This window comes from Theobroma umbraticum, unplaced genomic scaffold (genome assembly GCF_002168275.2).
Source record: "Theobroma umbraticum cultivar Fairchild unplaced genomic scaffold, ASM216827v3 scaffold_147.0, whole genome shotgun sequence".
Lineage (NCBI taxonomy): Eukaryota > Viridiplantae > Streptophyta > Magnoliopsida > Malvales > Malvaceae > Theobroma > Theobroma umbraticum.
Genome location: NW_018397259.1, coordinates 638,980 through 650,760, shown reverse-complemented (window position 1 = coordinate 650,760; position 11,781 = coordinate 638,980). Strand labels below are relative to the sequence as shown.

At 38.6% G+C, this 11,781-nt stretch overlaps 2 protein-coding genes and 1 long non-coding RNA gene across 4 annotated transcripts; 2 read left to right on the top strand and 1 right to left on the bottom strand.

The window, feature by feature from the left end:
- Window positions 1–50: 50 nt before the first annotated feature.
- Window positions 51–2,087, top strand: NAP57 (NAP57 homolog). Its single transcript, XM_021427891.2, is given in 11 exon segments — window positions 51–779; window positions 782–844; window positions 847–1,086; window positions 1,089–1,115; window positions 1,118–1,166; window positions 1,168–1,347; window positions 1,349–1,399; window positions 1,401–1,551; window positions 1,553–1,586; window positions 1,589–1,717; window positions 1,720–2,087. Coding segments are annotated over 11 exon segments (1,728 nt in total). The 5' UTR covers window positions 51–160; the 3' UTR covers window positions 1,905–2,087.
- Window positions 2,088–2,586: 499 nt separating this feature from the next.
- On the top strand, window positions 2,587–6,231 carry LOC149527233 (uncharacterized). Of its 2 annotated transcripts, none has more exons than XR_016351162.1 (3): window positions 2,587–3,377; window positions 3,551–3,692; window positions 6,107–6,231. It is a non-coding gene; the product is annotated as an uncharacterized LOC149527233 (long non-coding RNA). The 2 variants fall into 2 exon arrangements; XR_016351163.1 differs by lacking the exon at window positions 6,107–6,231 and adding an exon at window positions 3,782–4,415.
- LOC110416054 (calmodulin binding protein) lies at window positions 5,477–11,338 on the bottom strand. Its single transcript, XM_021427890.2, has 3 exons — window positions 10,247–11,338; window positions 6,171–10,152; window positions 5,477–5,808 (listed from the first exon to the last, which is right to left on the bottom strand). Exons 1-2 carry the CDS (start codon window positions 10,577–10,579, stop codon window positions 6,244–6,246), a joined length of 4,242 nt encoding a protein of 1,413 aa, XP_021283565.1. The 5' UTR covers window positions 10,580–11,338; the 3' UTR covers window positions 5,477–5,808; window positions 6,171–6,243.
- Window positions 11,339–11,781: the final 443 nt, after the last annotated feature.

Below are 11,781 nucleotides of genomic sequence, written 5' to 3'. Positions count from 1 at the left end.
AGGCCCGGTTGATTCGTAGCTTTCTCCTTAAAACCTCCAAAACCCTAATCCTATAAAGCTCTTCCATTTCATCTTCCTTCCTCGCTCCTACTTAACACTAAACCCACTCCAAAACCCTAGCGAAGAGTATCTCAAAAGGAGAAAGACAAGAAGGAAAACCATGTCCGAGGTTGAGCTCTCTCGTTCAGAAAAGAAAAAGCACAAGAAAAAGGCCTTGCAAGATTCCGAAACCAAAGAATCCGACCAAGATTTCATGATCAAACCCCAGAGCACCACCCCTTCCATCGACACTTCCCAGTGGCCAATCCTTCTCAAAAACTACGACCGTCTCAACGTGCGAACCGGACACTACACTCCCCTTCCCTGCGGCTTCTCCCCTCTCAAGCGACCTCTTGCTGAATACATCAGGTATGGTGTTCTGAACCTTGATAAACCCTCTAACCCTTCTTCCCATGAGGTTGTTGCTTGGATTAAGCGTATTTTACGTGTCGAAAAGACCGGGCATAGTGGAACTTTGGACCCCAAAGTCACTGGGAATCTCATTGTGTGTATTGATAGAGCCACACGACTTGTTAAATCCCAACAGGGTGCAGGCAAAGAGTATGTCTGCGTTGCCCGTTTGCATTCCAAAGTGCCTGATGTCGCTAAGGTTGCTAGGGCTCTTGAAACTCTGACAGGAGCTGTTTTTCAGAAGCCGCCCTTGATTTCGGCCGTTAAAAGACAGCTTAGGATTAGAACTATTTATGAAAGTAAGCTTCTTGAGTATGATGCAGATAGGCATTGGTTGTGTTTTGGATTTCTTGTGAGGCGGGTACCTATGTTAGGACTATGTGTGTTCATTTGGGATGATTCTTGGGGTCGGTGGTCATATGCAGGAACTTAGGAGGGTTAGGTCTGGGATTTTAGGTGAGAAAGATAATATGGTGACAATGCACGATGTTATGGATGCTCAATGGGTTTATGATAATTATAGAGACGAGAGTTATATGAGGAGGGTGATTATGCCTCTTGAAGTTCTTTTGACTAGTTATAGAGGTTGGTTGTGAAGATTCTGTGTTAATGCTATTTGTTATTGGGCAAAGTTGATGATCCGGGGTTGTTGAGGTTTGAGAATGATATGAGGTCGGGGAGGAAGTTGTGTTGATGACTACTATAAGGAGGCGATTGCGTTGGAATTGCAGAAATGACAACTGCAGTGATGGCTACTTGTGACCACGTGGTGGTGGCAAAGATAAAGAGGGTGGTTATGGATAGGGATACTTATCCGAGGAAGTGGGGTTTGGGACCAACTGCGTCCATGAAGAAGAAATTGATTGCAGAAGGAAAATTGGATAAGCATGGAAAGCCAAGATAGCACTCCTAAAGAGTGGTTGAGAAATGTTGTGTTGCCAACTGGTGGGATTCTATGGTGCAACCCTTGCTGCTTCTGCTGAACCAGCTGTGAAGGATAGCGACACGGCTGTTGTAGAGAAGGAGATTACAGTGGTGGGGAGGAAAGAAGAAAAGGCAAAGAAGAAAAGTGACAGTGAAGAGATGGAAGGATGAAGAGGAACGCAAGCGCAAATTGGATGAAAGCAGTGATAGCCCTGTCCAGTTGTTGCTAAGAAAGCTAAAGTTGAAGAAGCAGAAGTTGAAGTTGAGAAGAAAGAGAAAAAGAAAAAGAAGAAGGATAAAGAGGATAGTGATGCAGAAACTGAACAGAAGACCGAGAAGGCGAAGAAAAGAAGAACAAAAATAAGGTTGAATCTAGTTCCCCGGATACAGAGAAGTCTGAGAGAAAAAAGAGAAGAAGAGCAAAGAGAGCGAGGAGGCAACTGCGTTTTTGTAACGGTGCAAATGATGCAGGGCTGATAAAAGTGAAAGAAGAAAAGGAAGAAAAAAACAAAGATGCAGTAGAGGAGTAGGTGAGCAGGTTTCAGAACTTTCCTTTTATTAGGAAATTATTTTTTTGTATGTTTGGCACCTACAGTAACTCTTTAGTAGTGTTTGCAGTTTCTCAATGTAGTTTCTGCGGAAACAATTTTTATGATTTAGTTTTTTGTAATGGAGTGCTTGTATTATCTAAAATATCTTTGATCGTTCTCCATTATTTGGTCCTTTATCTGTTGTCCCTCACCTAAACCTCTGGTTAATGTTATGTCTCAAACCATTTTTAAGAGGTATCTTTGCCTTCTCGTCATAATGGCAGCTAATGAAAGAATTGTGATGAAATTTTGAGGCAAATGTTTACTTTTAATTTTTCACGTCTGTGCTGTGAGACGAATGGGTTCCTTTGTCAGATCAAACCATGGTCTCTATTAGTATTTGTTCTTTGGTTTTCACTTCAAAAGTTTTTTGGGTTTTATCTTTTGGTATTTTTATCCCTTGTTTTTTGCCTTCTTCCGATTTGTGAAATCATTATGTTTGCCAGTCATGTCTGGTTTGACTCCAATTTTCTAATTCGACAGGAAAAGAGATGCTGAATTATGAGGGAACCTGTGTTTCGTTATGGGAATGGCCAGCTTTGTTGGCACCATATGAATAATGGGATTTGAAGGTTTGTAGGGCTATGTTCACAATCACAAATGACTTTGTGGCACACCATAAGAATGGGACGTAGTGTATTGGACGTGTATGCCCCTAAAAGCTGTCTTTGTATGGCATTTTGATTCCTGAAGAGATGCGGTTAGCTGTAACATGAATATCCTATGCATCTGCCTTTGAGGTCTACCTTTCGCTGCTGATGCTGTTTCCTTCCTGTCCTGGTACCTGTTTTTATTGGCTTTTCGAGGGCCATGCTTACTTGCCATTGAGTTCATGTGGGAAAAGGATATACAGTTCATGTTCGGTTATTATTTCCTTTCCTCAATCAAAAAATGAAATTTAAAGTTTATTAAATCTGAAACCTGAAATGGAGCAGAGTAAAAGGTTAAAACTGAATGAGAATAGAGTGATGGACACTGACTTTTGTCTCTTTGCCCCTTTACTTTAGTTGGGTTCTTCCCGTTTTGGGTTTAAAACTCAGCAATTGTTCGTATTTGGGCCTCAAGAAAAAAACACCAGGGATGCAAAGGAGTGACAACGTCAATCGCTTTGGTTTGGACCAGTAACCACATCTTGAATCATATCAAAATCTTCAAGTCTTTTGACAGCGTCCATCCAACAGAAATTGAACTTAAAAGAAACCAAATTAATTTGAGCGCTTCGGTTTCATTCGGCATTCCAAGAAGAAAGAAAATCAGATGAGAACTTCGTCTCAAGTTAAGCTGGTCGGTATAACGCATTACTGACCCACCTCTCAGGTCGCTGGTCAAGGAATTGCTATTAATCTTGCTGTTCAATTGATGGTACAGCAAAGAGCAATACAGTTTTTGGACTGTACTCACTGAGTTACTAAGGTGAAGTATATTCTCTGTTTTTTTGTACTTCCCCATTAATGCCACACAACTGCTAAAACTGTTCAATTTGGCGTTGTTATATATATATATAATATATTTGATAATATTCATGCATTTCTTGCTGTCTTTGATGGTGGGTTTTTTTGCTTGCCTCTCTTTGATTGACTTTATAGGAAATGAAGCATAGGTATCCGGAGCACACTTTTTTCTCTTCTGTAGATTTCAAGCAATTTGTTTCATAGCAAGCACGGATATACGCATGTAAGCAGAGACTCTGGGGCCACTAGGACACTGGTTTAAGTTCTACATAAAAAGGTAGCTTTTACACCAACTTTATGTTATTTTGTTTTCCAGTTACATGTTAGTTGATTAATATGATTATTTGTTGGGTTTTCTTCTTCCAGAGGTATTAGTTCTACAGCATATATAGCGGCAAATGTAATTTCTGCATGTTGTCAAGGATCTTGTTCTGGACTCAGACTCACATTATAATTTTAGTGAAACAAGTAAGATTGTATGTAATATGAACCCCTACTTGTATTCAAATGCTAGACAACCAAATAGCCCACGCCCTTTTGTATAATACGCTCTCCTGATGATGATCAGTATAGCTTATTTTTTTAAAAAAAAAAAAAGAGAGAGAATAGTGCATCCTTTATTTTATAAGTAGCCTTACAGGCCAGTGATATCATCTCTGCTCTTCTCTAGCGAAAATTACGTTACACACTTTCAAAATCCATAGTCCCTCACAGAAAGGAAACAAAAATTCTGAGGCAAATCCAACTTGGGGTGTTTGCCACACTCAAAGCTTATCTATCTCTTATCATAAATATTAACTGCCATGCTGGAATATCAATTTAAGTAAAGCAGCCACTGGATTTAAAGAATAATGAAGTTTATACCGTCAGCTTCTCTGAAGAACTGAGCATTAACATGTTCGAGATGTAATGCAGCCAAAAGACCTTGCCATGAATCTCCTGGTGCACCAGCCTCCTGATAGTTGAGAAGCTTCTTTTGCTTACTGTAGTAATCTTCCAACAGCTTGGCCTGCTCTGAGTATACAAATGCTTTCTTCCTTCCTTTCTCATTTTCCTATGAGCAAAAGATCAGTTTTCTAATACCAAGTGCATTCCAATTACGAAGAAGTTTTAATGTACTAGTTCAATTACTAATAGTTGTCTGCTTGGGTTTCACTTTGATTTTTGCTATCCCATTTTTTTTGGATATTATGTTCCCCTGAGGCCGTTTGTCAACTTGATCAGTTTCTCCTGCCTGCCTTCACTACTTTCCTCATGTGCAGTCTTCAAACCAAATTTTGCTTTTAGATTATATTTGAGAATGAATTATAGTACATAGATGGATGTGGTGAGGGACCGGATGAGGCATCTCATCCGTATAGACTGTATCAGAGAAAACATGACATGACTAAAACTGCCTCAGTGACTGAAATCATATTAACTTTTGAAGGTATTTACCTTAATTTGACTAATGTGTTCATCTCATGTGAGGGAGATGGCTTGAGAATTGGATCTAACTCATCTGTTCATGTTAAAATGTCCTTTTTAAATGTTTTTCCAAGTTTTTGTCTAGTAAACTATTTGGATTTATATATGTATATATAAAATTCGTTAAAGCTTTCTATATTTTTTCAGAAGACGGTGCAAGTTGTTTTTTACAGGGATATTGCTTGCCTCTATAAGAAGGTTATAGAACTTGTAGATATAAGCAGAAAGTTGTTTGGGTTGACGGAGTTTAGGAAATGATTATTCTATGATCTTTTTTCTTATACTTTGTGTTATCTATTTGTACCAATTCATATGAATGTATTTGTTGTATAACAATGCTAAGAATTCAGGATCTAACACTTTTCTAGCTTTTTTTGCCTTCTTGAAATTGCACCTTGCATACAATTCTATCTTTCAAAATTCCAATACTTCATCGTGGTTTTTGTTTTCCTTCTGTTAATTCATTGTAATAACCATAGAAATTATGCAAAAAAAGTGGCTACCATATCACTTCCTGCTCAATCTCTACCAGGAGGTGATAATGATCACAACTCAGACATGCAAAATGTTTATCTCTGACATCCAGTCATATAGAGTGGCTGACACCGTAATAACTGCTGTATTTTCATAAATGAAAAAGATAATACGCAACACCTTACTTATCCAGGTACACATATGGTATTCTTATTTGTTTTTCCACCATAAGCATGCTAAAAATATGCTTTAAGGTTGCAGAAGAATCTTGTGTGGAACTTACAACCTCCACTAAATTACAATTTCCATCCTCTACACTGCTGTTTCCTAAATGAATATTTAAACAACAATCTTTTCCTCTGTGTTTCTACTGTGATGTATCTTCCTACCAACTTGATGCTTCAGGGTCATTCCAATTGATCATATGAAATAACCACTTCTTTTGGCCATACCTGCAAGATTATTGGGAAGTAAAAAAAAAATGAAGCTACACCATTATATATCACGATGAGGTCAAATCTTCAGTTGAAGAAAAGATATTAGCAGGGTGCATTTTGCCATATCAATGAAATTTCCTAAGAATGCTCTACCAAGTGAGGGGGTTTAAAGAAAGAAATCTAGTATCATGCTGCTTCTGAATTTTGTAAATAATTGGTTTAAACAAGACCAGGTTTAGAAACGGTGGGCTTGTCCTTATACTTTGTTCTTACGAGTTTCTTTTACTTAGCTTCTTCTTCTATTGCTCCACAGGTTCCCTATTGTTAATATCGTCCTTCTTGGAAAGGATGAATAAATTCAGGGTCTCTTTTCTTACCTTGTGGACTAAGAGCAGGTCGATTACTTTTGCTGGAGAAGTTGCTGCTGCAGCATTGGGGCTTTTGATGAGTTCAACTTATAGTTGGAATGACTGTTTCAAATGCTTCTACAAGCAGCTCCACTCTCCTTTTCCTTTCTGGTGTTAGTTTAGCGACCACTTTCTGAAGTGCATAATCTAACATCCATTCTTCAGCATTTCTTCTGTCTTCCATGTTTTGATGCCTTAGGAGAACTTTCCCTGATTCTGGGGCAGGATCTAAGGGCAGGTATTGAGGGGCCCGTGGGTTAAATTCTCTGACCTTTTCTAATGCCTTGACAAATCTCCTAAGAAGGATTAATTTTTTCAGATTGCTCCAATTTCTCTGCACTCTTTTCTTGGATTTATTTCCCTCCTCTGTTTCTCTGTTTGCTTCTTTTTGGCTGCTTACATTTTCAGACTTCAGTATTTTCTCTTTAGAATTCAAGGTTGAATGGAGCTCTGCTGTTATATTTCTAGCTTCTTCAGAATCCTCTTCAGCAGAACCAGTAGAACTTGAGATGATATGTACCTCTTCACCATGTTTCTTTTCTGAGAGTCCTTGATCTGGAATTGCATCACCAGTAACTGATTGATTGTCTGATGTGTCATCTCGAATATCTGGAAGAGGTATTTCATCTATTGCTTCTTCTACCAGCTTTATAATCTCATTGTTGTGGCATTCAATATTTTGGCTGCCTGTTGTGTAGTTCTCCATCATATCCTGACCCACTGCAAAAGAACCCTGAAAGTCAGCATTATTCTCTCTTGAAAATTTGCTGGCAGCATCACCTTGTACTTCCTCATCTGCTCCATTGTGAAGTGGTTGTGATCCATCTTCAGTGGCACTACCAGAGACCATGTGCTTATATATTAAGTACCAAAGACTCATGTATTTTTGTCTTTCTGACTTGGAAACATCAGCAGCAAAATTGGACTCAGATTGTGCGCTTGGATAACTGAGGAATTTATATTTGGGCTGAGCTCCTTCACCAACTTCTGTTTGGCTTTCAGGTTTACCAGGGTGCTGGTCGGCTGAATTAATTAAGTCACTGGACTCCAAATCTGTCTTCTGAACATTGAATTCAGAATCCCCATTGCTGACTTTTGAATCAAGAACTGAAATTTCGTCCTTCGAGATTGTTTGAATAACTTCTTCATTTTCTGGAAAGAATTTCTCATGAGAGGTCCTTACGGCATCCTCATTATTTAAGGACTTATCAGATAGTCTGCGTTCTTCAAGTTCAAGCAAAGAGAGGTCAACAAACTTCGGCTGAGCATCCATGTCAATCGAAACATCATTCCTGTCATTGTCATCAACTGCACCAGTATCTTCTTTATTCATGTCTGTACCACTCATTTCTGAGGCTGCTATGCACAAAGATTGTTCTGTGCAACCACAAAGCAGACTTGTTATTTTGGGCTCAGGAGATGCTTTTTGGATTTCCTGGTGTGCCATTTGGGATTCGTTGACTTGTTTGTGGTCATCTTTGAAACTCAATTCAGGATACAACGATTTGCCTGGCAAGATTTCTGAACCGTCTTCATTTTGTGCACTGTCACCATTATGAACTAAGGACTCAATATTGGCTTGAACAGAAGTTGTAGGAGAAGAAGCTGCTGCATTGGACCTCATATCATTCCCATTTTCTGGTAGTGGGATGATTGTTTCAAAAGCTTGTACCAACATGGCTACTTTTCTTTTTTGAGATGGAGCCAATGTTGAGATAACTTGACGGAGTGCATGATCAAGCATCCATTCCTCATTATTTTTTCTCCCTTTCATATTTTGATGCCTCAAGTGAATCTTTTCTGCTTCTGGGTCTCTATTCGTAGGTAGATACCGGGTTTTGCACGGCTTTAAGTTCCTTACCTTTTCCAATGACTTGACAAATCTCTTGAGGATGATTATCTTTTTCAGATTGCTCCAGCTATTTGGCATTTGCTTGCCAGACTTTTTTCCTTCTATTTGGGCTGCTTTCACTTCTTCAGGTGCAATTTTATTATCAGTTTGAAGCTGCTTTTCTTCATGATCTTGTACCATACGGTCTTCAACGGAATCAGAGGAAATTGAGATGCTTGCTTCTTTTCCTTCATTCTGCTTCATTAACAAGAAATCCTTGTCTGAAGTTATTTCGCTAGCAACTGATTGATCACCAGACGAGTGGTCTGGAATTTCTGAGAGGATCTTGTCAAAGGCTTGTTGTACCAGCTTAATGGCATCACTTTGACTGAACTCAATCTTCCGGTTGCTTGCTTCATGATCTTCTATACTCATGGCCTGATCTGTCTGTGAAATTTCCTGACAAGAGTCCTTATCTTCACATGCATTGTGCAGATTTTCTACTTGCTCTGTTAAATTCACTCCAGGAAGAGGTTCTTGAGTTTCAAATTCTGCATCAAGACCTGTAACCATATGTTGATATATCAATTTCCAAAATGTGAAATTCTTCTGATTTTCCTTCTCCGTTTTGCATGCCGCATCAGTAGTACTAGCAGCCATAGAATCTGCAGGTTCAAGGATCCCATGATCTAGCTCAGAATCTCCATTCTTCTCCTCACTAGCTGATGTTGGTTCCTCCATCATTCCACTAACAGAAGCTGATGAGAAAAGACCATTGGGAAGCTCAAAACTTCTCCCAGTTGAAACAGTCTCCAATTTTTTGATGTCTTTTCCTGAATCACCTTTATACTCTTCCAAGTTCAAACTTGAACCTTTATCTTCATCAACATCTCTGTGAGCTTCTTCGTCCACTGGAACCACTTGATTGCAGGTGCTTATAGTTTCGTCAGGCCTCAAGGACAGCCTGTCAAGCTGTGTTGCGTCTCCAAACTCTTCTGAACTAACATCTCTACAATTTGGGTGGCCAATTTCTTCTATCTTGGTCTTGGTATCAGGGGTATCAGAAATTTCTTTATGCTGTTCTGCTCCAACTCCACTGCAATCCACACTTCTTTCCTTGAATTCTACTTTAATTGGGTTATTACTTTGGTGCAGATTCTCTTCATTACCGGAATCTGGATATAATAATTCAACAGGTACGCTCTTAGCCAAATTTACAAAATTACTGCTCTCCTTTCCTGGGACTGAATGAATCTCTTTGATATCAACAGTTGTTTGCTGAACTGCAACTCCAGGATCTCCATTAAAGACTCCTTTCTCTGTCTGGAGTCCTTTCTTTTTTTTACCAGAATGTTTTGCTTTTCCAGAGGATTGACGCTCTGGTTTCAAGCTCTTCTGGGTCTTTGCCACTCTCCGCCTCATCGATACAAACCTCTTCAATGGAGGTTTGTTACCATGGTTATGGCCATGGAGAGAGCAATAAGAATATCGACAGACTTTCAAGACTGCATTTCCATCAGACTCACTTCCTCCTGGCTTAATCGCTACACAATCTCGAAATTTGGAATCTTTGAGAGTTGAGGAACAGGTAGCTCTCTCTATGCTTGGGTCTGAAATGGAAGAAATTCCAAAGCATTTCTTTGTGGAAGGCCGCTTGGATTTCAAACTTGCCATTTTACTTAAGCGCCTTATAGGTCCCAATGCAGATGTTCTTAGAACTCTATTAGATTCGTTACCAGGATAAGCTAACTTTTGTTTTTCATTTGTTGAAATTTTCTTATCCTGCTCACTGCTATCAAAACTAGATTCAGAATGACTTGGACTTGCCTGTAACTGCTCCTTCTTCATATCAGAAGAGCTGGTTGACTTCAAGTAATGAGGTGCTGAATCTACCTCGCTGGATGGAATGATAGGATGCTGATCATCTTGGAAACTTACCTCTCTCCTAGATGAGTTTGAGCTCTCAAAAGATGCAGGTTTAATTGACTGTGATTTCTTCTTCAAGTCAGTTCCTCCAGAAGATTTCCTCAGCTGGGGCCTTCTGAGTTTCATGCTGGACTTTCTTGTTACAGCTCTTACAGGCTTAAAACTAGATCGCCTTGTCAATGTTAGCGGCAATTCCTGTCCACATGAAGAAATATTTGGTTTTTGAACAACTTGAATTGTCACTACAATAAATAGTATGAAAACTTCATTCTGAAATTCAGGTACTTGCCTGAAAATTCTCCTCCTTTGCATCAGAGGAGCTTGTGGCGTCTACATGATTAGATGATGCATCAGACATCTGTATTGGAGTAGATTGCTCCGAGCTTGCTGCATATCCTGATAACACGGTACGGAATTGACTGGATGAAGATCTTCCCTTTCTTGTTGATGGCATTCTTGAGAGCTTGATTGATCTCAGCTTCTTCATTTTCTTCCCTGGTTCTGCTCTTCCTCTGTTTCTGCCATTCTGATTGTCAAAAGACGATTCAGTTGTAGTTGACAGCGTTTCTGATTCCATGAAATTATCAGCATCTACTTCGTCTACAACCTTGTTAGAAATCATTCTTGGAATCTCTAAAAGGTAACAGATTTGATTCCCGGACTATACAAACAAGAGGGGCAGATAGAGATTGGCTGAATAGGAACTGATCTTCACAAGGAAAATTCTTGTTTTTGGAGAAATATCAGAATACTTCCCACCTGTAATCCAAGTAAAGCTGCTGCATAGACAGTTTTGAGGATGTCTCAAAGCCAGAGATTTCACAGGTTGAGTTTTGCCTGCAATAAATGGTTTCCAATTCTAAATTGGATTTCAGATTTTAGCTGTCAACTTTGCATGTCACATTTGCATAAGGTTTGAGGGTTGAAACATTGGAGGAAGATTCTCTCACTTGTACAAGGGGGAAGAGCCATTGACTTGGCCTTTGTAGAATAGACTCAAAATCTTTTTCTTTGCCTTTGGTTGGTGGACCTCATGCTGGTAAACACTTCTATTCCTTTACTCATACAGATGGCATGTAAACATAAATGGAAATTCCATAATTGATGCTTTTTATATGTGTGGCAATGCTCCAAGGAGGAAATTTAATCAATATGTTGAAAAAGTCTATAAGCCATGTGGACCCAAAGCACACTTTTCCTGATTTCCATAGTCTTAGCATATTTGCCCCAGGTTGGCTCATCTGCTTAGATGCTGCTTCATAATTGATATGCCTCTCTGTAAGACACCCCTCTTTGAATGTTTGATGGACATCATGTAGCTTGTCTGATGAGCCCAAAATAAAACTTTTCTAATTCAGAAACTTTGGCCAAATGCTGTTGATAATTACCGCTGTGAGATTTCCATCAGGGGGAATTGGCCTCTATTTGTTTCTTGAAGAAATTCAACATATCAGAAGAAAAGTATGCCTCCTTGTATGATTACTCTTAACTAATTATTCTTCTGGCTTTGCAAATGTTACATTGATACTGATTGATAGATTGGCTTAGCTCATTTGAATGCCAAAACACTGCTTTAGACCTTAACGAGTTTGAGGAAATCATTGATAAGAAGTTGAATTTAGAAATCTGTTATTTTTTAAATATATTAATTTAAATTTTATAAATCAATTAAAATTTTCAATTATTACACGAGCTCCTACTTTATTATTTTAGATGTTATTTGTACTCTTGAAATATTCAATTAAAATAAATATAAATTAATTTTTTATCTATATTATTAATAAAAATTAAAATTAATTCATAAAAATTTAAATTAAAGTTTAA